This window comes from Bidens hawaiensis, unplaced genomic scaffold (genome assembly GCF_021521415.1).
Source record: "Bidens hawaiensis isolate Kalapana, Puna unplaced genomic scaffold, B.hawaiensis_p1.1 tig00020887_1, whole genome shotgun sequence".
NCBI lineage: Eukaryota > Viridiplantae > Streptophyta > Magnoliopsida > Asterales > Asteraceae > Bidens > Bidens hawaiensis.
This window is the reverse complement of record NW_027493214.1, coordinates 254,288-280,128: the sequence shown is the minus strand read 5'-3', so window position 1 is coordinate 280,128 and position 25,841 is coordinate 254,288. Positions and strand designations below refer to the sequence as shown.

General features: G+C 39.8%; 2 protein-coding genes across 2 annotated transcripts; one reads left to right on the top strand and one right to left on the bottom strand.

Moving 5' to 3' along the window:
* Positions 1-13,208: 13,208 nt before the first annotated feature.
* Positions 13,209-15,060, bottom strand: LOC143561938 (uncharacterized). Its single transcript, XM_077049892.1, has 5 exons — positions 14,717-15,060; positions 13,872-13,993; positions 13,664-13,755; positions 13,494-13,580; positions 13,209-13,413 (listed from the first exon to the last, which is right to left on the bottom strand). Exons 1-5 carry the CDS (start codon positions 15,058-15,060, stop codon positions 13,306-13,308), a joined length of 753 nt encoding a protein of 250 aa, XP_076906007.1. The 3' UTR covers positions 13,209-13,305.
* A 5,664-nt stretch (positions 15,061-20,724) lies between these two features.
* Positions 20,725-25,326, top strand: LOC143561937 (putative plastidic glucose transporter 1). Its single transcript, XM_077049891.1, has 12 exons — positions 20,725-20,774; positions 20,880-21,006; positions 22,191-22,391; positions 22,498-22,597; positions 22,748-22,860; positions 22,953-23,046; positions 23,147-23,303; positions 23,373-23,519; positions 23,614-23,687; positions 23,763-23,851; positions 23,965-24,079; positions 25,084-25,326. Exons 2-12 carry the CDS (start codon positions 20,975-20,977, stop codon positions 25,276-25,278), a joined length of 1,317 nt encoding a protein of 438 aa, XP_076906006.1. The 5' UTR covers positions 20,725-20,774; positions 20,880-20,974; the 3' UTR covers positions 25,279-25,326.
* Positions 25,327-25,841: the final 515 nt, after the last annotated feature.

The following is a 25,841-nucleotide window of genomic DNA, read 5'->3' as shown; positions in this document are numbered from 1 at the left end:
GAAAATGTTGCTAGACTGTTTAAAGATGGAACCGAGACTCAAGAGGAGATTGCCCGCATGACAACGGCAATGAAAGAAATGCAAGAGACTAGTGAACAACGAACCAAGGTTATGATGAAGATGCAAGCCGAGATGATAGACTTGCAAGAACAACTCCAAGAAGCAAGGACCCGAACGGAAATAGCGTTAGAACGTTGCGATATCCTACAAACGCAACTCGATCAGAACGCAGCAGAACCTGAGGCCGAGCCCGAGGCAGAGCCTGAAGTAGAACCCGAAGTAGAACCTGAAGTAGAACCCGAAGTAGAACCTGAAGAAGATCCCGAAGAGGAGCCTGAGGAAGATCCCGAGGAAGATCCCGAGGAGGAACCCGAAGAAGAACCGGAGGAGGAACCGGCTGAGGAGGAGGCACATTCAGAGGTGTCCTCAGATGACGACATCTAGTGATGATGACACTTAGATGGAGGGGTTGTCTCCATCCAAACTATTATTTTTCTACGATTTTAAGGATTGATTGGAAATACTTTGTAGCGAATACAATGGTTTTAATCAAAAATTTTTATTTAGACTAATATGTGGTTGTGATGTGATTTTTTTTCTTACCTACCTTTTATTACATGTATGGTGTGTTGTATATGAAAGAAAAATTCATGTTTAACATTTTATACTGTGATTCTAGGAAATGGCCGGAAGAAACGCTGGACGAGGACGAGGTAACATCAGCATGACTGCAGCTGAACTCCAAACCTTGCTGAATGACCATGTTGCTGCCGCTTTAGCTGCACACAATCAGAATCAAACAGGAGGTCCAAATGGAACGTGTACCTTCAAGAACTACTTAGACTGCAAGCCCAGTACGTTTAAGGGCACTGAGGGAGCTATAGGCTTCCTGCGTTGGGCTGAGAAGGCCGAGTCGGCCTTTGAGATGTGTAACTGTCCCCATGCCAATAGGGTCAAGTTTGCTGCTGGGACACTCGAGGATTCCGCCCTCACTTGGTGGAATTCGAACGTCCAGATCCTTGGCTTGGAACTGGCAAACGCGATGAACTGGGAGGAGTTCAAAAACATGATGCGAGAGGAATACTGTCCGAGGGAAGAAATTTCGAAGTTAGAGTCGGAGTTTTGGTCACTGAAAATGGTGGGTTCAGAGATTGAAGCCTACACCACTCGTTCGCACGAGTTGGCAGTGATGTGTCCGCGGATGGTGGATCCGCCGAGCAAAAGAATAGAGATGTACATTGATGGGTTGGCACCACAGATTCAGGGTATGGTGACGTCTTCCAGACCAGCCACGATCCAACAAGCGATCCGTTTGGCTCACAAACTAACGGATCAGGCTGTGACCCAGGGTGCGTTACCACCAAGGGGTTCGACTGTAAAAGCCCGTGACAACCCGAATAATGACCATGCCAGCAACAGCAACAACAGCAACCCGAACAGCGGGAAAAGAAAGTTTGACAACACCAGATCTTCATCCTCAAACCTCCCACCGCAACACTACCGGAAGCCCGAATTTACTCGGAGTTTCAACACTCAGAATCACAACAACAACAACAACAACAACAACGGTAACGGGCAGGTTTCGAGCGGGTATGCTGGGAAACATCCAAAGTGCAATAGGTGCAACTTTCACCATGTTGGGCAGTGTGACCGTGTCAAGTGTCAAAGATGCGGAAAGATAGGTCACCAAGCGAAGGATTGTAGAGTTGACCTTGTGGCGAAGGGTGCTCCTAAGCCACCGATGATGACTAAGGGATGTTATGAATGTGGACAGGAAGGTCATTTCCGGAAGGACTGCCCCAAGCTGAAACAGAACGACAATAACGGGGGTAATGGGAGTGGCAGTAACGGTGGAGGAAATGGTAAAGGAAGAGCGTTTGTGATTGGATCAGGTCAAGCCCGCAGAGATCCGCATGTGGTGTCTGGTAAGTTCCCTGTAAACGATTGTTTTGCTTCTGTTTTGTTTGACACTGGAGCTGATAGGAGTTTTGTGTCAAAGGCCTTTAGCCAACTTTTAAACCTTACTCCAACCCCGTTAGACGCTAAGTTTCCTGTTGAATTAGCTAACGGTAAGACTGTAATAACAACTCATATACTTGCGGGATGTAAGTTGAAATTGTCAGGTCATGTCTTTGACATCGACCTTATTCCTTTTACGCTTAGTAGTTTCGATGTCGTTGTCGGCATGGACTGGTTATCTGAGAACCGAGCGGAGATTATATGTCATGATAAGATCGTCCATATTACCACCCCTTCAGGCGAGATCATTTCGGTCCGAGGCGAGAGAAGCGGCATGACCACCAGCATCATTACCATTATGAAGGCACAGAAGTATTTAAGAAAGGGTCATCCGGCAATTCTGGCGCAGATTGTTGAGAAACTTGTGGAGGAGAAACGAATTGAAGACATTCCGGTTGTGCGAGACTTTCCAGAAGTCTTCCCGGAGGATTTGCCCGGACTCCCTCCTATTCGTCAAGTCGAATTTCAAATCGAGTTGACACCCGGTGCAGCACCCATAGCACGAGCCCCGTATCGGCTCGCACCGGCGGAACTTCAGGAGTTGTCCACTCAGTTGCAAGATTTGTTGGATAAGGGTTTTATCCGACCTAGCTCATCGCCATGGGGAGCCCCTGTCTTGTTTGTCCGAAAGAAAGACGGGACTTTCCGGATGTGCATCGACTACCGGGAATTGAACAAGGTGACGGTCAAGAACCGTTATCCTTTACCCCGAATTGATGATTTGTTCGACCAGCTTCAGGGATCGAGTTACTACTCGAAGATCGATTTACGATCCGGTTATCACCAGCTGAGAGTGCGCGAAGAAGATATTTCAAAGACGGCTTTCAGAACACGGTATGGTCACTACGAGTTTTCGGTTATGCCTTTTGGCCTAACCAACGCACCAGCCGTATTTATGGATCTCATGAATCGAGTATGCAAGGCGTACCTCGACAAGTTCGTGATTGTTTTCATCGATGATATTCTCGTCTACTCCAAGAACGAGACTGACCACGACGAACACTTAAGGATAATTCTGGAACTGCTGAAGAAGGAACAACTGTATGCTAAACTCTCGAAATGTGAATTTTGGCTTCGAGAGGTTCACTTTTTAGGACATGTGATAAACGAGAATGGTATCCATGTCGATCCCGGTAAGGTAGAGGCCATCAAAAACTGGGAAGCACCTAAGACTCCGACTGAGGTGCGACAATTCCTAGGACTGGCCGGCTACTACCGGCGTTTCATCGAGGGATTTTCAAAGATTGCTCAACCCCTAACCGCTTTGACTCACAAGGGCACTAAGTACAACTGGGGTGACGCGCAAGAATCCGCTTTTCAACTGTTGAAAACCAAGCATTGTAGCGCCCCTATTTTAGCCCTCCCCGAGGGAACGGAAAATTTTGAGGTACACTGTGACGCATCTATACAAGGTCTCGGTTGTGTGCTGATGCAATTTGAGAAAGTTATAGCCTACGCCTCTAGACAACTACGGGTTCACGAGAAGAACTACACGACCCATGATTTGGAACTCGGAGCTGTAGTGTTTGCTCTTAAGATATGGAGGCATTACTTGTAAGGTACCAAGTTTACCATTTACACCGACCACAAGAGTCTCCAACATATCTACGATCAGAAAGAGCTGAACATGCGACAGCGTCGTTGGGTCGAGCTGCTTAAAGACTATGATTGTGCCATCAAGTACCACCCTGGCAAGGCCAATGTGGTGGCCGACGCCCTTAGCAGAAAAGAAACAGATAAACCCAGACGGGTGAGAGCATTGCAACTCACGATTCATGCCAGCTTACCCGATCAGATTCGCGATGCGCAACTGGAAGCTTTGAAAGATGATAATCTCCCATCGGAACTCATGCGGGGCATGAGCAAGCAACTTGAAACCAGGTCGGACGGGGTCCGATATTTTGAGAACCGGATTTGGGTTCCACGATACGGAGAGTTGAGAACTCTAGTGATGGACGAAGCTCACAAGTCCCGATATTCTATCCACCCCGGCTCAGATAAAATGTATCATGATTTAAAGGAACTTTACTGGTGGCCGAACATGAAAGCCGACATTGCAACCTACGTGAGCAAATGTTTGACTTGTGCCAGAGTCAAGATAGAATACCAGAAACCATCTGGTCTACTGCAACAGCCGGAACTCCCAATGTGGAAATGGGAACAAATCTCAATGGACTTTATTACGGGTTTGCCTAAGACACCGACGGGATGCGATACCATCTGGGTGATCGTTGACCGGTTGACTAAATCGGCACATTTTCTAGCGATTAAGGAAACAGACAAAATGGAAAGACTGACTCGTGTCTACATGAAGGAAGTAGTGTCGAGACACGGAGTGCCTGTCTCCATCATTTCCGACCGAGATTCTCGTTTTACCTCACACTTTTGGAAGTCGCTGCAAAGCGCACTGGGCACACGTCTCGATATGAGTACCGCATACCATCCTCAGACAGATGGGCAGAGTGAACGGACTATCCAGACCCTGGAGGATATGTTGCGTGCATGCGTCTTAGATTTCGGAAAAAGTTGGGAACCCCATTTACCCTTGGTAGAGTTTTCGTATAATAACAGCTACCACGCAAGCATTAAGGCAGCGCCGTTTGAAGCGCTGTACGGACGGAAGTGTCGATCACCACTCTGCTGGGCAGAGGTGGGTGATAGCCAAATCACTGGTCCGGAACTGGTACTCGAAACTTCGGAAAAGATTGTTCAAATCCGAAATCGCATGGCAGCAGCACGAGATCGACAAAAGAGTTACGCCGACAAGCGCCGAAAACCTCTCGAATTTCAAGTAAACGATCGAGTGCTACTCAAAGTCTCACCTTGGAAAGGTGTGGTTCGCTTTGGTAAGCGAAACAAACTTAACCCGCGATATGTTGGTCCGTACCGGATAACTGAGCGCATTGGTCCGGTGGCGTACCGACTGGATCTACCAACAGAACTCGGTGGCGTACACGATGTATTCCACGTATCAAATTTGAAGAAATGCCTATCTGATGAAACCCAAGTAGTCCCTTTGGAGGAACTACAAGTTGATGAACAGTTACGGTTCATTGAGGAACCAGTCGAGGTTTTGGATTGGGAAACCAAAACGCTCAAACACAGCAAAATTCCAATCGTTAAGGTTCGTTGGAACTCGAGACGTGGACCGGAGTTCACGTGGGAACGCGAGGATCAAATGATGAAAAAGTATCCTCACCTTTTTGAAGGGCTAACCAAACACCGGAAACCGCGAAACCCGGCAAACCGTCAAACATCACCGGAGGTATGAACTAAATTTCGGGACGAAATTTCTTTCTACTAGGGGATGATATGACAAACTGAAAATTTTTCTTACTTTTTCAGGCTCTCATCACAACTTGACTCAATTTTCGGGACGAAAATTCTTTAACATGGGAATGATGTGACAATCGTCAATTTCAGGTTAACCTCGTTAACTCAACTCCGTCAATTCAAACTTTAAGATTGTTGAATCTTTAACGCACACTTCATTACATTTAAACTAGGGTTTAAATGACGCTTAACACTTACTACATGTGTAGTCTTTCGGGATTTGCACCGAAACGCAAACGAGTTAACGCAAACGATTGACAAATAAACGACAAACGTCAAGACACTAATTATATGATTATTATGTGTTAGGATTATGTGCTATGTGATAATAGTATGGTCATGTTAACTTATTGTTCAAGTATGATGGAATGTTCTAGAGAAAAACAACAATTGGAAGTTTAGGGACTAGAATGCAACTTGGTTGCTTATAAATATAACATAAACTCTAAACCCTAGCTATTATTATTATCACCAAAAACCCGATCGGCCCCCTTGCTCCTCCCTATCCACGGCTGCCGTCCACCTCCATACACACAACCACCATCAATTCAAGCCCTTGATCCAAGAACTAGGTGCTAGGAAGGTATACTTGATCACCTCTTACCTCCTTGTTGTGTAATTTTTATGTTTGATGGGTTGTAGGAAAACCCTAAGTTGGCCGATTCTTGTATATATATGATTATTATGATTCTTGTTAATTGGATAATAGATTGATAACTAGTTTGATAGTATTGCATGTTAATTATTGTGTCCTTGATTGGGAGTGTAAATAAAACCCTAAGCTTGTATGTATGTGGGATTGATATGCATGGATAGTAATTATAGTATCTAGAGGGTTGTATGGATGCATGATAGCTCATAGGTTGTGATTATGTTGAGTTTTGATGTGAACAGATTCTGGACAGAATGTATATACGATGTTTAACTGACTGTAACGAAGTGTAAACGTGAAAATTGATTGAGATTGTGAGTACTGCAGTAAACTAGGTTGAGTCTAGTTTCTATGAAGTATAAATTCGTAATTTTTGGATAAGTGGAAGTATACTTTTATGATTTTACAAAAACGTGATGCAAAGCTGAGCTGTTAGACCTGCTGTTAGGCTATGTTGTAAATGTTATATCTCATGAACCACGAGACCAATTGGGTTGGTTCCACTTCTGGAAGTTGACTCACTGAGTTAGGAACCAAACCCAAGTGGTCTTGCATTTATTGGATTTTTCGTTTAACGGGAATTGCAAATAACATTCTGATGTGCATGAATCTGGCTGATATAAGTTAGCTGTAATGTTTTGATCATTGTGAGCAATCTATATGGAATAAAAATAAGATAAAATATGTTCTGGAAACCTAAGACATGTATGTTTCTGTGGTAATTTTTGGTGAATTAATTGAGACATTATAATCGGTGAACTAGTACAATCTTTCAAGTAGAAATTCTGTCATGACGAAACTAGCTGCTGAGTTGTATAGGAATGCATGAAATATGGTAGTTTCTATATAATTGTTGTAATTTTGACCAAAATACCCTTGCGGGGAAATAGTTGCTAGTTGATTGCCATGAATTGACCAAATTACCCTTGCGGGAAATATTGGTTAGTTAGTCTTTGTTTGTTGACCAAATTGCCCTTACGGGAATTATTGCTAGTAAGTAGGTTATTAACACATGACACGGAAGTAATTGCTCACTCATATGTCGTATCACGATTGTACTTGTAGAGTCACACACAATACACAAACGAAACATGTTACGTGCATAGGTATTATGTGCCGAGTCTAGAGACTCGTTAAACGTTCCGATACTTAGAAAATCTCCTTGTTGTTTTAGAACGCTAGAGAGTTTTCTACGACGCGCATCACTCGGTGATCTAGATCGGATATTCTTCGCAAACAGTGAGTTCACTTTACCCCACTCTTAAACTGCTTTCAAACGTTTTTCACTTGGGGGAGATAACATACTCCGATAAACATATTTTCTGAGATAAACGCATATGAAAGATTTTGTTATAAATTATATATCACTTGTAAAGGCTAAGCGGCATTTGTAACAACTTGAAGTCCCACACATCGGACCGGTTAATATTTGGAATAGCGAGTCACTTTTGGGTAGTACTACTGGGTTTGACAAACCCCACCCGACGTTATAGCTCAACTGGAGGTTGAGTGGGTGTAAATTTGGGCTAACACATACCATGGTCTGGAGGACCTGGTGACGGGCACTTGATAAACAGTCAGCTTCGGTCGCGAACCACTTAGCAATACTTGTTGTATAGATTAGCTACCTATCGATATATAATTTAACATAACACTATCTGGTAATGCAACACTTAAACGTTGTAACATGGTTACACGCTCAAACGTCGTAACGAGGTTACGCAATACTTAAACGTTGTAACGCGGTTACACACTCAAACGCCGTAACGAGGTTACGCAAAACGCTAAACAATTTATCTTATCTTACTTGTGAACTCACCAACCTTGTGTTGACACTTTTAGTATGTTATTCTCAGGTAGCCGAGGCGGGCGCGCGGTTTAGGAGCATGCATTATTGAAAACACTTTTTTTCTGCAAATTTAAACTTAAACAGTTACTTTTGGTTTTTAAGTCGTCCTGCGTGACGCAACTTTTGAATTAAGGTTTTACGCTTCCGCATTTACTTTCATTTAAACGTTTTTCTTTGGTTTGGTTATAACTAATGATTCCGATCCTGCCAGTTCACACCCTCTGACGGTAAAACTCCGTTAGTGGATTTTGAGGGTGTGACACTCAAGTGGACAGGAGGTCTGCCCACTCTCACAGGCAGGGAAGCTAAAGAAACCTTGGTGGTAAACACCTGGGTTTCCTTAGGTCCCTTCGTTTGAGCATGGGGATGAGTGACAGGGGTGTCATTTTTCTTCTGTTTCTTACTGGCCCCTGCGCCAGATTTCCCCTTAGCTTTGCGCTTTAGTAGGGGCGCCTCCTCTTCCTCCTCCTCCTCTTCCGCGAGCTCCAGCTCGTAGTTTTCAAGCGCATCTGCAAAAACAAGCAACAGAACTGTTAATAAACTTGGGTATTCTAAAGGAATGAGCATAAGTGCAAAGGCTTACCAGGCGCGTCACTGTCAAAGTCAAAATCCAGATCCACTGGGATGAACATGTCATCGAAGCGATCTGGGAAACCAACCTCCCCAGCGCCAAGCGCGACGGAGCCACCCTCCACTTGATCATCATAAGCGGCAAGGATATAATCCTTGGTGACTGCGCAAAAACAAGTCAAGTGATATCAGCAAAAGAATAATGTTCGCGCAGAAAAATAAATAAAGCAATGAAATAAACTTACACAACCCGTCGACTTGGATAACGGGCTCAAGCGCGCTGTCGGCCCATAGCTTACTCATGCCGACCCCCACCAGCGCCTCCTCGCAAATTTTCTTCGCGGGGGATGGTTCGGCGGTCAGTTTTTTATCCCAGGCGCCGGTTGGGTTTTTAATAACATCCGCATCCGCGGGCGCAGAATCGATCGCGCTCATCGTCATGCGGATGGGGATTACACCAGCCCTTATGTAAAAAAACCTCTCAGACCAGTCATGAAGGCTCTTGAATGAAACAGTGGAGCACTTCACCTTCTGACTGCGAGGAATAAAGGAGATCCAAGAATCTTGGATCTTGGGCTTGTAAAAAAATTGAAAGCGCCGAGGGGTGGGCTCCTCGCGCTGTGATTTGCACATGAACTCGAAATGAGTCATGCGCACAAGTCCAAACGGATGGACTTGGGATATATGAATCCCGAAAAAACGTAACACCGCGCCTACAAACCTTGTCATCGGAAGACGAAGGTTGCAGTGGGTGAAAAAATGGGTGTACAATGAAATATAGCCGGCAGGCGGGTCTGCCGCCGTTTGCCCGGCCCCAGGCAACATGCAGCCAAACAGGGTGGGAAAGCCCTGAGAGGCGATGAGGCTGTCGAGATCGGCCTGCCTCAATTTGCAGGGGATTTCATTCTACCTTTTGGTGGCCTTGGTCCTCCCTACTTCCTCCGATGTGGTCTCAACAACCCTCTTCCCCTTCCCCTTTTGCTTCAATGTCGACATCACCACAGATTTCACACGGCGTCTTCGAGAGGCAATAGAGGTGATTGAGGGGCTAGACGAGTCTGAACTATCAGACATACAACTGCAGCAGCAAATAATAGAAGTTTTGAAACGATGAGAACACTCAATTCAGAATATGAAAGACAGAAATTCGAAAATTAGTAACAATGAAGATGAAGATAAAAAATTTCCTAAGGGCCTGCTTTTATAGGCCCAGGAGAGAGAAAAGTGGTAACTGATGGGATTTCACGCGCCCCCACTCGCAGGTGTAAGCCAACGAGGGCGCGGCACGCGTCCCTAACACTGTTGAGGGGACATAAAAACGTAACGGACCTGCCACGGAGCAGAGACGCGCCCCCACTCGCAGGTGCAAACCAATGAGAGCGCGACACGTGTTCCAGACAGCTGTGCGAGGGGACATGAAAGGCAACTGTAGCACCTCGAGCACACGAAACGTCTGACACGTTTACGGCGCACGACACCACCAACCAACCACGTGTTTGGACCCTTCGTTTCAACCAAATGGATAGAACTTCGCGCAACGATGGAAAAAACCAGGAAAACGACAAAACCCCATTAAAAGACCAAAATCAGTAAGTCTAATATCTATCTTACCGCGCTCGCGCGAGATAAGACACACATTAGACTGGGGGGGCTTGAAGAGGTATGTACCCGCCTCAACACCGAGCAAGGCGGGTCAACCCACAAGATAAAGACATTATGAAGGCACAAAGCCAAAACCTATGCGCATGGCGCATACAAAACATGCTCAGGCATCATGTGCTCGCGCATCACATATGCGCGCGGCGCATCAACGCGCGGCGCATATCACATGCTCGTGCATATCACATCTGCCCAGGCACACATATGCTTGCGCGTCACATATGCGCGCGGCGCATATCACATGCTCATGCATATCACATCTGCGCATGAAATATCTGCGCGTGAGAATAAAGAGAAGACCTCGCGCATCCTCAGGATTGGCGCATATCACACATGCACATAATCGACCTCGTCCTTATCCAAATCAGGATTAGGGCAACCTTGATTGTGCACGTCAGACGACCTTCCAGAAGGCATCTTTTTAAAGAGTAAGAATATGCTGATGTTGACAGCTGCCAAATGAAAGGTCGACAACTCAGCATGACACATGTGCTACCACGTGATTACAACCAACGAGAAAGCGCCAGGTGTCCCAGAGGACACGTGGCGCAGTGCGATTGGAGGAGGCCAACGAGGTTGAGCCCAACCAGTGGAAACCCTAGCACTATAAATACAGCATCAACTCCACTTTGATGGGGACATTCATACTCAATCATTGACAGTTACAGGCAGTGATATCACATTCAATCATATTGAATTACATTCACTCACAGTCAGTTACATACAAACACACAGTCTCACAATCAGAGGGTATTCAGCTATTAAGCAATACTCTTGAGATTCCCTTACACACATTATCATCTTCTCCACAATATACTGATTCTCACGCCGGAGGGTTACCCCAAAGAGGACCCCTCTGTCCCTTTCTGAGGGGTAAGTAACGGCGCTGTTCATTTTGTAGGTGGAAGAGCACGGATCCAGAAGAACCATCGGTGAAATAGTATAATCACACCCTAGGAAGGTAGATCTGCTACCAGTGAGTAGATCCACGTTTCTTCAAAAGGTAACACGGTTTCTAGGAACTGAAGCTTCAAAGAAAGTCAGATATGTCGTCTGTAGATTCCAAATGGATATGGATATTATTGTTTAGTTTTGAATTACCTTTTATTAATTATTTTCTAATTACCTTTTTTCCTCCAAAATATTTGGGCCCTAAGCGGTCTGATCACCCCGCATACTCTTTGGGCCGGCCATGCACAAAGCCATAAGTAGAGGTGTACAAAAAACCCCGAACTCGGAACCGGACCCGAAAAATTACCCAGTAATACCGAAACTCGTACCCGGAACCGGGCCCAATTTATACCCGGTAATACTCGAAAACCGGAACCGGTTCCATACCCGAAACCGTGTTTTTCAAATACCCGATCTATACCTGAAATTACCCAAAAAAATATCTGAAATACCCCTAAAATTGTAACCCCTTAAAAAAATCCAATCTGTACCCGAAAAAAACTGGAAAAACCCCAAAAAAAACCCAAAAATAGGGTTTTTCAGTACCCGGATATAGGGTATTCAAATAACCGGTTTTAGAATACCCGGTTCTATACCCAACCCGAACCGATGCATGGGGTATGGTTTTTAGAGACAATACCCGGACCCGAACCCGACCCGGGAATTACCAATACCCGCTTTTCCAATGCCCGGCCATACCCGAACCCGGGTATTTGAAAAAACCCGATTTGTGCACCTCTAGCCATAAGGATGAGATCATCAATGATAGATATGTAGAGTGACAATCTTGATTCAAACCATTTCAAATAGGTCAATTTGAATTGTTTTAAAAATTAAATTGGTTGGTTTAGTCAAAGATTTTAACTAAATGGGTCATTTGAAATTTCATCTTGTTATTTTCGGGTCAAAATGGGTCGACATATTTAAAGAAATGGGTCGATGTAGGTCAGTGTCCTATAAAAATGTGGCATGTTTCGGATCGGAACAGGTTTCCGCACGAGACAGGTTTCGGCGTGAAACGGGTTTGGTTTAGATTTCAAGCCATCACGAGTTTTCACATAGGACAGGTTGGGTTTTGGTTTCTTTTTGGTCGATTTCGGACTCGTTTTTGGTTATTTGTTTCGTTTTTGTCTGTTTTTTTTAGTTTCGTTTTTGTTCGGTTTCAATTTTTTAGTTTCGTTTTGATCAGTTTTTTTTTTCGATTGTTTTGGTTTGGTTTTGGTTTTTGTTTCATTTCCATCGATTTTCCAATTTCGGTTCAATTTCTCAGTGGGGTTTTTTTTAATGGAACGAGTACAACGGAGGAAACATTTTAGTTTTTTTTATTTTTTTTGTTTTTTATATATATTTCGAGTTATGATAATTTCTGAATATTTTATTGAGGGGTTTTTTTATCTTAATAGAAAACTCTTCAGAAAAAATTCAAAAAAATAATAAAAAAATCATAATTTAAAATATAAATAATAAACCAAAAATCTAAAAATACTTGTTTTCGCCGCTGTTCTCGTTCCAGAAAAAAAAAAAACCCCCAAAACCCGTTCTGACTTGTTTCGACCCTAACCTGTTATGACCTAAACCAAAACAACCTTTTTTTTAGTTGACTTATTCTGACCCTAACCATTCTAACCCAAACCCGTTTCGACCTTTGACTCATTTCAACTCATGACCTGTTCGACCCAACCAACTCATTTGCCACCTCTAATCCGCAGTAACCATCCTCCGATTGACTATCACACGGTTCATATTAACATCAGGAACTAGAACAATCTTGATCAAGTGTGCACTTTGCACGCCCTCTTAACTTGAATCAATGTATATTCTATTTTCTAAATTTGGTCTTAAGTGAATCCCAAATTACTAAAATGATATGCTGATACTAAAATCACCCACACCTCTGTCCACCACCCGGGATACCTTGGCATCACAACTTGTAACACTAGGCTACAAGCTTTTTGATTTAGACCACAAGATAAAGTACAAATGGACAAGCCAACTTGAGGCATGGAAACATGGAGCTGGTCTAGACTCAAATATAACGATTAAGAAGTAACCAGAATTAGGTTCACCAAAAGGCAGCAAGTAGAAATCTAAGTTTAAATAATATGCATTTGTATATAGATATTTTCTTTCTAATAAAACATAAATCTGTAATACAACAGCATTGACTAAATTACATATTAATTTTACATTTTCACAACAAAAACACACACACACATAGATATAGATAGATATATATAACATCATGGAAAACAACGTAAATTTTACTCATCATTTAGCTAGATCTCTTAGCACCCAACATTCTTGAAAGCTCCTTAATCAAAGGCCTCTCTTTAATGTCTTCGTCTCTCTTCTTATGCCATTTGTTAGTTACATCTTCTGCCTATATTAGTAACACTACTTTAGTTTGCATATTAATTACCTAATTAACATCTTTAACCAAAATCATTTGATTCAACATACCCAATTTCTTAATGGTGTCACTCGCTCCTTAATTGACTCAAATCTTGGCTGCACAATATCTTTTCCTTTTGTTCTAATATCATCCGTCTACAAAAACAGATTACACTAATAGACGCTTAGACAATGTTATACTAACAAAGCATATATATTAAAGATTAAAGATCACTTACTGTATGTAGCTCAAGTTGTGAGACTGCAAGTCCGATGGTCAATGTGGCCCCGCCAAAGACGAGAGCAGTGGCAGCAGCAAATGCTTTTGCAACTAGAATTAATAAAAGATAAAAGAACAATGAGCATGCTAACACTATTTTCATTTAAGTTTAATAACAAACAATGAAGCTATAAAAAAGTATGAGAATTTGAAATGTTTATGCATACTTTGTGACAACCCAACAGCTGCAGCCTTCAACTTCTCGGGATTAACAGGGGTATATTTGTCAGTTCGAAGTTCATTGGCGGTTGATGCAGAAAACGAACTCTCCGTATTAGGCAGCTGCCATCTGCAAGAAACATTAAACTTTAGAGATCTTTTAAATACTATATACCAAGAAAAAAACAACACTCGCAGAAAAAATTATCCCATGAAGCATGTTATAAAAAGGGTTCATTTTCAACTTAAAATCAGCAAAGATTTACATAAACCCCAAGAATATTGATCTGTAGCTCCAAGTACAATCAAATCAGTTCAATATTTGCATTAAATTAGTAAATCACTTATCCATCTTCATTTGTTATATCAAAACCACACAATTTAACATTAATACGAGCTCGAGCCGAGCCCGACCCTCAAATAAAGCTTGTTTAGACATATCGAGCTCGAGGTATAGCCTTGTATGGAAAGCTCCTCGAGCCTTGTGTGTTTTCAAGTTTTACCTCTTTTAAACTTATATATAAGCAGCCTCTCTATTCTTATGGAGTAGAGGTATGGTTGTCTACAGCCTTACCCTCCTCAGACCCTACCATAGCTTTGCTATTGGTGGGATTTACCGAGTACGATGATGATGATGACACACACACACACACACACTTCGCACATTACTACACGAGCTCGAGCCAAGCTTAGGCTCGTTTAAGGCTTTTTATCTAAATATATAAACATAATTAAATACATATATAAACTAATTAATAAGCAATAAACGAGCTGAAAAAACAACTCACTAGCTAGCTAGACCTTTAAAAAATAATCTCAAAACGAACCGAACTCGAGCTTAAAAAAAAAGTACCTTTTGGGTCCAAAAGTGACTTGAGGGAGTGACACGTAAGCCCTAAGCGGGTTAATAGCATCACGCGAAACAGAGGAGACACCATTGATTTCATCAGACTGTAGAAGCCATTTCGATCCAGTCGACAGAGTCGAATCGGACGGCGGTTGGAAAATTTTAGAGGGTAAATTGTGCTTCAAAATCTCCGGCAAGATATCGGCGTTGTTAATTGTGGCGGCCGAAGGGTGATTAGTGGCGGTGGGTTTATTTGTTTTTTCAACTAAACGACCGACGGCGTGCTTTGATTCTTGTAAGAAGTAAGCGCCTTCTTTCCCAGCGGCTAATCTTCCGACGAGAAAACTCATATCAGAGTGTGTGAACTTTGATTGTGAATTGTGTTGATTTGGGGGTTAATTTGTAAGTGGTGATTATATATGGCGGTGTTTGGTTTCATTTGATACTCATACTGATTATCGAGGACCCGCACGTTGCGTGGGGTCAGTAGATCAATGTAATAGAACTCGTGTGTTGCGATTGGCTGTTAAATCGTACAAAAAGAATACATAAAAAACGTTAAAACGTGTTGCGTCTACTTTTAGGTATTAAAGCATGCGTGTTGCGGCAAATTGCTATACCATACAAAGAACGACGTAAAAATGTTGAAACGTGCACTCTTATCAACTCGAGCGTTGTAGCGTGTGCTATCATTATTTGTTGCTGATTGTATATTTTGAGTTGTGAAAAAATAACTATTTCTCAAAAAAAAAATAATTAAAAGCAATTAAAACTTTAAATGCATAAAATATAAAATTTCAAACTTTAATTTTTTTATTATACATATAGTATGAACTTATAAAGTTCAAAGTTCATCTGTAAATATTCAAAAAAAAGAATAAAACTAAAATTAATGTTAAAAATGTATCGTTGATAAACTTTAAGGATTAATGTTGTGACATATGGAAATGTGTTTTAGATGTATGTTGGATTTGGTAAAGTATATACCCTTAGGCTGAGGGGTGTGGGGGGCGCGAGAGGGGGCGCGAGTGGGGCGCCAGCCAATAATATTGTGACGTGTGACAGAGAGAGAAACTTGATAAGATGGGTGTTGGTTGTGGTGCTCGCGCCCCGGGACATGGTGTGGAGGGGCGCGAGCGGTTTTTTTTTATTTTTTTATAAATGTATTAAAAAAACGTATTATTAAAAAAACAAGAAATTATTTAAAAAAACACACATTTTTTTGAAAATTCATAATAAAAAAAAACATACTAAAAATTAAACAAACAATAATATTTAATAATAAAACTAATCTAATACAAGATCATCTGGTCGCCTCGCCCACAAATGTTCAACCAACTCGTGTCGAAGATCCCCGTGTATCTCACGGCTCTTGATATTTGCTATGTTATGAAGTTTTTGTTGATCACTGATTGTGGACGGTTGTGGCGGAATGTCACCTTGGTAGTTTTGGCATATAGCTTTGCCCTCGTCTTCTAACGTCATGTTGTGTAGGATAAGACACGTGTAGACGACGTCCATTATCCTCTCCCGAGTCCAATAACGTATCGGGTTCGCCAGAACATAATATTGTTTTTTTATAGCTCCAAAAGCTCTTTCAATATCTTTTCTAGCAGACTCTTGCTTCTTCGTAAAATACTTCCGTTTGTCGGCGATTGGATCTGTAAAAGCTTGAACTAACACAGCCCATTCGTTGTAAATACCATCGACCAGATAGTACCCGTACTTGAAGAGTTCTTCATTTGCAATAAAAGATTGAGGTGGTTCAACCCCGTCGATAAGGTCGTTGATCAAATGTGACTGATCGATAACATTAAGGTCGTTATTTGACCCAGCAACACCAAAAAAAGCATGCCAAAACCAAAGATCCTGTGACACCGCCGCCTCAAGTATGAGGGTCGGCCCTTCATGATCACCACGGTGGAACTGACCTCGCCAGGCCGTTGGACACATAGCCCATCCAACATGCGTACAATCGATGCTACCTAGCATCCCAGGAAAACCATGTTTTTCTGCGTGCACCTCATATATGCGTTGGATGTCATACGTTGTAGGTTTACGCAGATATCTCCGAGCGTAAGTCGATATGACTCCTACGTACAATATATATTACAAAATGTAATAAATATTTAATAAAAAGTAAAATTAATGTTTTTTACCTTGGCAGAAAAAATGAAGGGATTCACGTGCAACCCTTTTCGACATCTTTAAATACTCATCCAAAGCGTCCGACGAGATGCCGTACGCTAATTGACGGATAGCAGCCGTGCATTTTTGAAGAGGGGTAAAACCGGGAAGACCCCTAGCATCCTCCCTTTGTTGGAAAAAGGGATACCGTGCCTCTAAATCACTCGCTATACGCGTGAACAATTGCCTGCTCATTCGAAAACGAGTTCGAAAATCCGACTCCGCGTATACCGGTTGAGGGCTAAAATAATGCCTCATCAAAGTATCGTTAGCACCCGATCGATCACGATCACGAGGTGGTGCTCTAACCCTCGGGAGTCGGGGTTGATGGGCTTGATTTTGCAAGAGATTGACCACGGTTGCGGTCAAAACTCCCCCTACATGAAGAAGCAAATCATCCTCTTCGGAGGAGTCGGAATCAGACGAGTACGACGACATTATTTTAAAAAAAAAATGGGACGATGGGTTGTTTGGAGGTTGAAGTTGTGTTTGATATGGTAAAAATGGGTTGATTTAGGGGTATTATATAGGATTTTGTAAAGGTTTTTTTAAAAAAGTTTGAAAGAAATGGGTAATATATAGGAAGTGTTGTATAAAGAAATGGGTAAGTTGGGTTTTTTTGAAGTTAAGTGTTGTATAAAATGGGTAATATATAGGAGTAGAAATTTTTTTTTTTTTTAAAATTAAAGAGCCAACGGCTCATTTAAGGTCTCCAACGGCTCTTTTCACCATTCCCCAAGCCCTAAACGCCACACAGGTCCCGCGAACCCCCTTGCGCCCGCCTCTTTTTCCGCGCTCGAGCCCCTCTCGCGCCCCTCTCGCGCCTCGGTGGTGTGGTGTTCGCGCCCCGGGGCGCGAGGCGCGTGAGCCGCTCACGCGCCCTTTCTCGCGCTCCACACCCCTCAGCCTTACTTATATAAGAAGGTTGTACTAAAAGCTTCCTAAATTGTTTCAAAAATGAATAGTAAAACACACCCACGAAGGAAAGTTCCTAATTAATATATAGTTAATAAGCTTTCATTAATTCTTAAAAATGAGAAAAGAAAAACAAACAAAAATACATGTCTTTATTCTACACATTACTAAACAAAGTTTTCAGCATACATTATGTTCATTGATGTATCTTAATCTCCCTTTTATATTGAAGTATTTTTACAAAAAACCGGATTTTAACCGAAGAAATGGTGTTGGGGTTTTCACAAATAAGTGTAGGTCAATCCAACGGCAATGCATGATGTTCATGGAGAATAATGAATATGCCCTTACACAACGGTTGCCTTTTGGCACTTCAAGAGACGAGGTCTGGTTTTAATGCATCGTGCCTAATTGATATGTATCACCATTTCATGTTTCTTCACCCAACACCATCTTTTTCGGTTAAAATCCGATTTCTTGTAAAAGAGAGAACGCATTGACGATATTAATTACTACATAGTTTGCGAACTCATTTCTTCTGGGTGGGGTTATACACTAAGTTCGTTCATACCAAACTTCAACTGTTAGACATTAAGACTCTCTTTGAATTCCGTGCTATAGTACTTTTTTTCACCGCCTATTCATTTGAAGGGCATAGAGATAGATTAGTAAAGGAAATTAAAAAAAAATCAAGCTTAATCTAACTGTTACAACTATATCTATCTTGTAGAAATATGAAATTGTATATGATCAGATTTTCTTTTATTTTATTAAGTTTAAAATTCACTTGTCGTGAATTTTAGTTTGAGCTAGGAATAAGCTCGATACCATACCGATACAAATCCCGAATTTTCCGATCCTAATTACTATTGCTATTACTTATATATATATAATCGAACTTTGGTGCCGCAAGTGCCCTATTGGGCCACTTGACGGCACCATATTAGTTCGTAATTTTTATTTTGCTTTATTTAGTTTAGTTATCATAACGAAAGTAACGGAAATCGACTAAATGTCAATTTTTTTTGTTTTAGTTCCGGTACCATAACGAAGCTAGCGGAAACCGACCAAATTCGCGTAGGCTCGCCTCTGCAACACCTGTGACTGACAATGCTCGGGTTTTACCAACATGCAAGTTTACCGTCCGACGCCCCTTGGCCATCGGTTCATCTTCATATTTATATATTTTTTTTCATCTTTTAGCTCCAATACCGTAACGAGTATAATCAAAACCGACCAAAATCATGTCGAACTACTGCCACAATGACCGAGACCAACAACACTTGTATTTTCCACCGCTTGGGTTTGCCGACCAAATAAACACTGTTTCAAATATTTTTAGTTTTTTTATATGTTAATGTTTTATAAGTTAAATTGACGAATTAATTTTTTGGGCTTTAACGCTTAAACTTTACCAACGATGTCTATACACTAAGAACATAACTGATACTAACCGAATTCGTGTCGACTCATCGTCATAACGTTCGGGTTTTACCAACGATTGAGTTCAACGCTAGAGTTTTGTCAGCTGTCGCGCCGGGTAGAAGAACTAGTTTTTTCTTATAAACTTGGTATTGATACTGTTGGGTTTTAACAAGATTATCAAAGTGATAAAACCTTACTTTTACCAAAAACGCAGCGGATAAATGTTTTAAATCTTGTTAGTTTATAGTGTATAAAACCAATTTTATACATGCAAAACCCAAACCCGGATCCATATACGAAATACATACTATCAAACACATGCATGTCACTATAAGTTCATGCATGTTAAACTACCTGTCAAGTAAACCAAAAACCGGGTGAAGAAAGAGTGATTGAAAGGCAAGAACTTGAATACGGAAGCTCCTCAAGCTAGCATACCCCAAGCCTCCGACAATACACCTTTGTTTAGCTAGGATTCACTTGAAAAACCAACTCCTCCTTGATGTTCTTCCTTGTGGCCGAAAATGTGAGAGAAAAGGAAGAGAGGAATGTTTTGTTACTTGCAAAAAATTGTAAGAATGAATGAAAAGAGAGTTAGGGAGTTAATGGAAGCACCACCCATGGCACCCACTCACATCCAATACATGTCTCCACTAAAGAAAATATGATAATATAAAATAAAAGGTATAAGAGAGTAAGGGGAGGCGGCCACCCTCTCACCCATTTCAAATTATATGTATATTTTTGTCTTTAAATAAGTTTTATATCATAAAACTCACATTGTGTTATTTCCCAAAATAAATATAACACAATATACGTAACATGCTTGGTAACCATTATTCACATATTATTATTTAACCATCTTAAATAACACTATGGAATGCTCTCTCTCAAAGTATAAATCATCCATATAATTTATTTATTTCACAAGTACAATGTATTTAGAAACCCCTTTCCAAATAACTCAGGTGTTAATATTTGTTTGTTATGATCATATCATATATAAACAAATATTATTGGTGTTTGTCTAGCTTGTTATTGGGTATGACCCGACTTGGATCATAACGTACTAGCCACACAATAATGATATGTGTCTTGGGCAGTCCGTGTCCAACAGATACCGTATACAAAAATTTGATAAATCCCAGTATCAAACTGTACCGTTACCAGTACTGTATCGATCTCAAAACATAAATAGTTGGTACCGAATCACATCCCGATAGCACCCGGTAACCGACCTGTACCGAAACGGGTGGCAAACATGATTTTTGTTAAAATGTTAGTTTGTGTTTAGAAGAAACGATAAAAGATGGTTTATGCATAAGATACATATGCGTAATTTGTTCACCTCATAAATTTGATCCGATGCTCGCCACCGTCTGCCACCGCTGCATCACTCCATTCTCCGGCATCCACATCCGCACGCCACCGTCATTCACCTACCCTAACTCCTCACTTCACCTTCACCGACCACTTCGCTTCAAACCTTATTGCGTCAACAAATCACAGCTTCCAGAAGTCATCGATTCCAATTCAGGTATCATCATCTATTACCTGACACAAATACTTTTTAGGCTTTTTAGTCACATTATTATATTTTGTTTATTTTGGACAGATAATGATAATTTAGCGACGGAAGAAGAAGAAGATATTATTAATATTAATATTAATATTAATACTAATCAAAACGACGACGTTGGATGGCTACCTGCATTTCCTCATGTTCTACTTGCTTCCATGTCCAATTTCCTTTTCGGCTTTCACATAGGGTATGCTAATTAATTATTGCTATTTATTTATTTATCAACATTACATGATGAAACTGTGTGATTAGTTTAATTCTAGGGCAATTATTTCAAATACCAAATCTAATTTTGAATTTGATGAAAAATCGGTCGGTATGAATTAAGTTCGTCGTGGAACCAAAAAAATTAAATTTAAACGCCGAAAGTAGTACAGGCACTAGTATAGCTTGTGATTGATAAAATAAACGCCAAGATTGTATTGGCACTCGTGTAGTTTATGATACAAAAAAGTAACATATTTAAAAAACTAAACGCTGAAAATTGTATCCGCACTCATATATTTGATACTAAAATTAAACGCCCAAAATAGTATTGGCACTCGTATAGCTTAGGATACAAAAGGTAAATGCCCAAAATAGTATTGACACTCGTATAGCTTATGATACAAAAAATAAATGCCCAAAATAGTATTGGCACTCGTATAGCTTATGATACAAATAATAACATATTTAAAAAATTTAACGCTCAAAATAGTATCGGCACTTGTATATATGATACAAAAAATAAACATCCAAGATAATATCAGCACTTGTATATATGATAAAAAAAGAATAAACATCCAAGATAGTATCAGCACTCGTATAGCTTATGATACAACAAAATAGCATATTTAAAAATAATTTTTTTTGCGGATGTGGCACACCCATCGCCCTGCTTGCGGTGCGCGCATATAATGTATATATGTGTGAACCCTCGGGTGGGCAAAAGTAAAATTGCACTAATTTTAACGTTATTTTACTAATCTCGTGAAAATAACGTTAAAAGTGGCAGAAGGTTAATCAGGCATCATGTGGTGGCGTTGATAGCCGAAAGACAATGGTACATGCACCAATCAGCCGGTGTCCCAATGATTGAGTGCTATGTGCCTTATGTCCAAGGCTTGATGCAAAACTACTATCGAGCCGGGGGTCTCATCGGAAGCAGCCTCTCTATCCCTATGGGGTAGGGGTAAGGCTGTCTACATCTTACCCTCCTCAGACCCTACCATAGCTTGGCTATTGGTGGGATATACTGAGTACGATGATGATGATGATGATGATGATGGCACACCCATAGGCTCCCACGTGGGCCAATGGGAGTATTGCGCTTGCAACGAAATTACATTTTAAGTCTTAAAAGTAAAATTTGAATATAATTGTGTGATGCAGTGTGATGAATGGACCTATATTATCTATTGCAAAAGAGCTAGGGTTTGAAGGCAATTCAATACTCGAAGGGCTGGTGGTGAGCATATTCATTGCAGGTGCTTTTCTAGGAAGTGCAGGTGCAGGTTTTCTGGTTGATAAAATTGGTTTTAGGAGAACGCTTCAGGTTGACACATTACCACTGATTCTTGGTGCTATTTTAAGGTATTTTTAGCTCGATTGAAATCATATCACTCACTTTGAAATAACAAAGTATTCACCAAATTCCAGTTAATCCTTTTTAATACAGTTTAAATGATCTTTTTGACAGTGCACAAGCCGACTCTTTGGATCAATTATTGTGGGGGCGGTTTTTTGTTGGTCTTGGTATTGGAGCAAATGCGGTTCTTGTCCCTATTTATATATCAGAGGTATACTTTGCCATGAGTCATTGGTAACGCTATTTGGTGTCTCTTGTTAATATATAAGAAGCATCTTCACTTTTATGTATTATTTAATATTTACACTTGTAGTATGCTGTTATGTTAATAGATAATAACACATTCACCATTTATTTTCAGGTGGCTCCAACAAAGTACAGGGGTGCATTGGGAAGCTTATGTCAAATTGGTACATGTACTGGAATTATAGCCTCACTCTGTTTAGGAGTTTTTTCAGAAACTGATCCGCATTGGTAACATGCTTACATGGAATTGACTTCTGTATTTGTTAATTATTATGATTATTGATAAATATATTTTATACAAGTTATTGAACTTTGGACAGGTGGAGAACAATGCTCTACATTGCAAGTGTGCCTGGTTTTATTATAGCATTTGGTATGCAGTTTGCTGTAGACAGTCCCCGCTGGCTATGCAAAGTAGGGTTCCAAAAATAACTTTTATATCTTTTCCATCGTCAAATTTTATAGTTTTTTAGTAAAAAACATGTTAAGAATTTTGTATTCATTGATTGTGAAGGCTGGAAGACTTGATGAAGCTAAAAAGGTTATCTCTAACCTGTGGGGCCCTACTCAAGTTGCTAAAAGCATTGAAGAATTTCAATCTGTTCTTAACAATGACGGTGGCGATTTGGACAGCAGTTGGTCAGAGCTTCTAGAAGAACCACATTCTAGAGGTATTATTATTTGTTAATGACCATGAAATCAAATTGAAATTCACATTATTTGTCTTTAATGGTTTGTAGTTGCTTTCATTGGAGGTGCTCTGTTTGTACTGCAACAGTTTGCTGGCATCAATGCAGTTCTTTATTTTTCCTCATTGACGTTCAAAGATGCTGGAGTTACAAACGGTGCATTGGCAAGCTTGTATGTCGGACTTACCAATTTTGCAGGTTTATAATGTGATATTAATAATATTATTAACTACATAATTTTGATCACACATGCATGAATCCAACTTCATCTAATGTTATTTATGGCTTACAGGTGCACTTTGTGCTTTATATTTGCTTGATAGGCAAGGAAGGCAGAAGCTTATAATTGGAAGTTATCTGGGAATGGTAATTTATTTTCATAAACATTGTATAATCTTTTATTTAAAAATGCAATACTGTAATTGTTGCTTCCTTTTACAGGCAATGTCAATGTTTCTTGTTGCATATGCTATCAGTTTTCCTATAGATGAAGAGCTTCGTAACAACTTGTCTATTCTCGGGACCATATTGTAAGCTGAATCTTTGATATTTAAAATCCTCACGCTTATAGAGCTTATTTGGAAATACCGAAATACTAATATATATGGTGTCTCTGATATTATAAAGTATGTGTTAATGTAAGGTATATGCTGACTTTTGCAATTGGAGCCGGTCCAGTAACCGGTGTTATCATACCCGAGCTTAGCAGCAGCAGGACACGCGGGAAGATCATGAGCTTTAGTTTTTCAGTTCATTGGGCACTGATCTCTCTCTCTATACATACATACATACACACACACACACGAATTGTGAGAACCATTTTGGACCACAAAAAAAACCCAAAAATAAAAAAAATTATAAAACAAAAAAAAAACACAAAAATAAAAAAACTAAAAAAACCAAAGTTCTAATTTATCATCCCGGCTTCAAAAAAAAAAATCTTGGTTTAGCTAAATTATACATATATGTATAATATGTACATATATGTACACACATGTTTTTTTCCTATACACATATGTATAATTTAAGGTAAATGATAATATACATATGTGTACATTACGTAACCTGAGATTAAATGAAAGTATACATATGTGTATAGGTATAATACGAATTAAAAAGAAAAAAAAATCGTTTTTTTATTATACATATATGTATAATATTTACACACATGTTTTTTCCTATACACATATGTATAATTTAAGGTAAATGATAATGTACATATGTGTACATTACGTAACTAGAGATTAAATGAAAGTATACATATGTGTATAGGTATAATACGAATTAAAAAGAAAAAAAAATCGTTTTTTTATTATACATATATGTATAATATGTACAAACATGTTTTTTCCTATACACATATGTATAATTTAAGGTAAATGATAATGTACATATGTGTACATTACGTAACTAGAGATTAAATGAAAGTATACATATGTGTATAAGTATAATACGAATTAAAAAGAAAAAAAAAAATTCGTTTTTTTTTTACTTTTATTTTTAATGAAACCGGAATGAAATATAAGAATTTTGGTTTTTTTACTTTTTTAAAATTTTCGTTTTTTTTTTGTTTTAAAATTTTTTAAATATTTTTTTAGAGGTTTTTTTTAGTGGTCCAAAATGGTTCTCAAAGTTCTCAATTTATCAATGGTTCTCTTAGGATCCTTACTATATATATATATATATATATATATATATATATATATATATATATATATATATATATATATATATATATATTCTGAATGAGATTTTAATTCAGGTGTGTAATTTCGTGGTTGGGCTATTCTTCCTTGAGTTAACTGAGAAATTTGGTGTTGCGCCGGTGTATGGGAGCTTTGGTGCGGTTTCTATATTGGCAGCGATATTCTCTTATGCTTTCTTAGTTGAAACTAAAGGGCGGTCTCTTGAAGAAATCGAGCTGTCATTAAACTCGAATTTTGTAAAACGTGATTAGGGTAAGTTTTTTTAGTTTAGGTCCATGGAACCAAAATAGCATGTTCTGTATAGTCAGTGTATAAGATATAAGATAGTTTTGTTTCCACATTCATTTGTGTTAATGTATATATAAACCATAAAGCCTGTTGTGTAGGTTGTACAAGGGATCTCTTGTTATTTATGTCGAATTCTGACACATATGTATGATATGTTGTACCAGTTTTTTTTTTGTGTTTTTCATGTTCAATTATAATTCTATATTTTACAACAGTATATGGAATTTGTGATATCTTCTTATATTTTATGAGATGGAGTAACAACATAATTTAGAATTGCCCTTAACCTTAAAGATGATTTGGTTGTAGAGGCATTGTGTTACAACGAACGGGTCGCTGCAATGCTGAATTTGTGATTATTTTGCGCTCCAAGAGCCGATAAGGATAATTCAACACTCTGACCCGACTCCAATGTGAAAGTGCGTTCATAGTTTGTGGGGAGTAAATCAACACAAGTTAACAAATGAGGGTATTGAATGTTCAGTTAAGTATCTTATATACGGGTGGCATCTAAAGGGACAACACA

Coding starts and splice junctions, on each gene's coding strand:
- LOC143561938 (XM_077049892.1), bottom strand. CDS start 15,060: ATGAGTTTTCTCGTCGGAAGATTAGCCGCTGGGAAAGAAGGCGCTTAC. Junction 13,994..14,716: donor GTCACTTTTGGACCCAAAAG/GTACTTTTTTTT, acceptor TGTTTCTTGCAG/ATGGCAGCTGCCTAATACGG. Junction 13,581..13,663: donor CACAACTTGAGCTACATACA/GTAAGTGATCTT, acceptor CTGTTTTTGTAG/ACGGATGATATTAGAACAAA.
- LOC143561937 (XM_077049891.1), top strand. CDS start 20,975: ATGTCCAATTTCCTTTTCGGCTTTCACATAGG. Junction 23,520..23,613: donor CGGACTTACCAATTTTGCAG/GTTTATAATGTG, acceptor TATGGCTTACAG/GTGCACTTTGTGCTTTATAT. Junction 23,852..23,964: donor TCTATTCTCGGGACCATATT/GTAAGCTGAATC, acceptor TGTTAATGTAAG/GTATATGCTGACTTTTGCAA.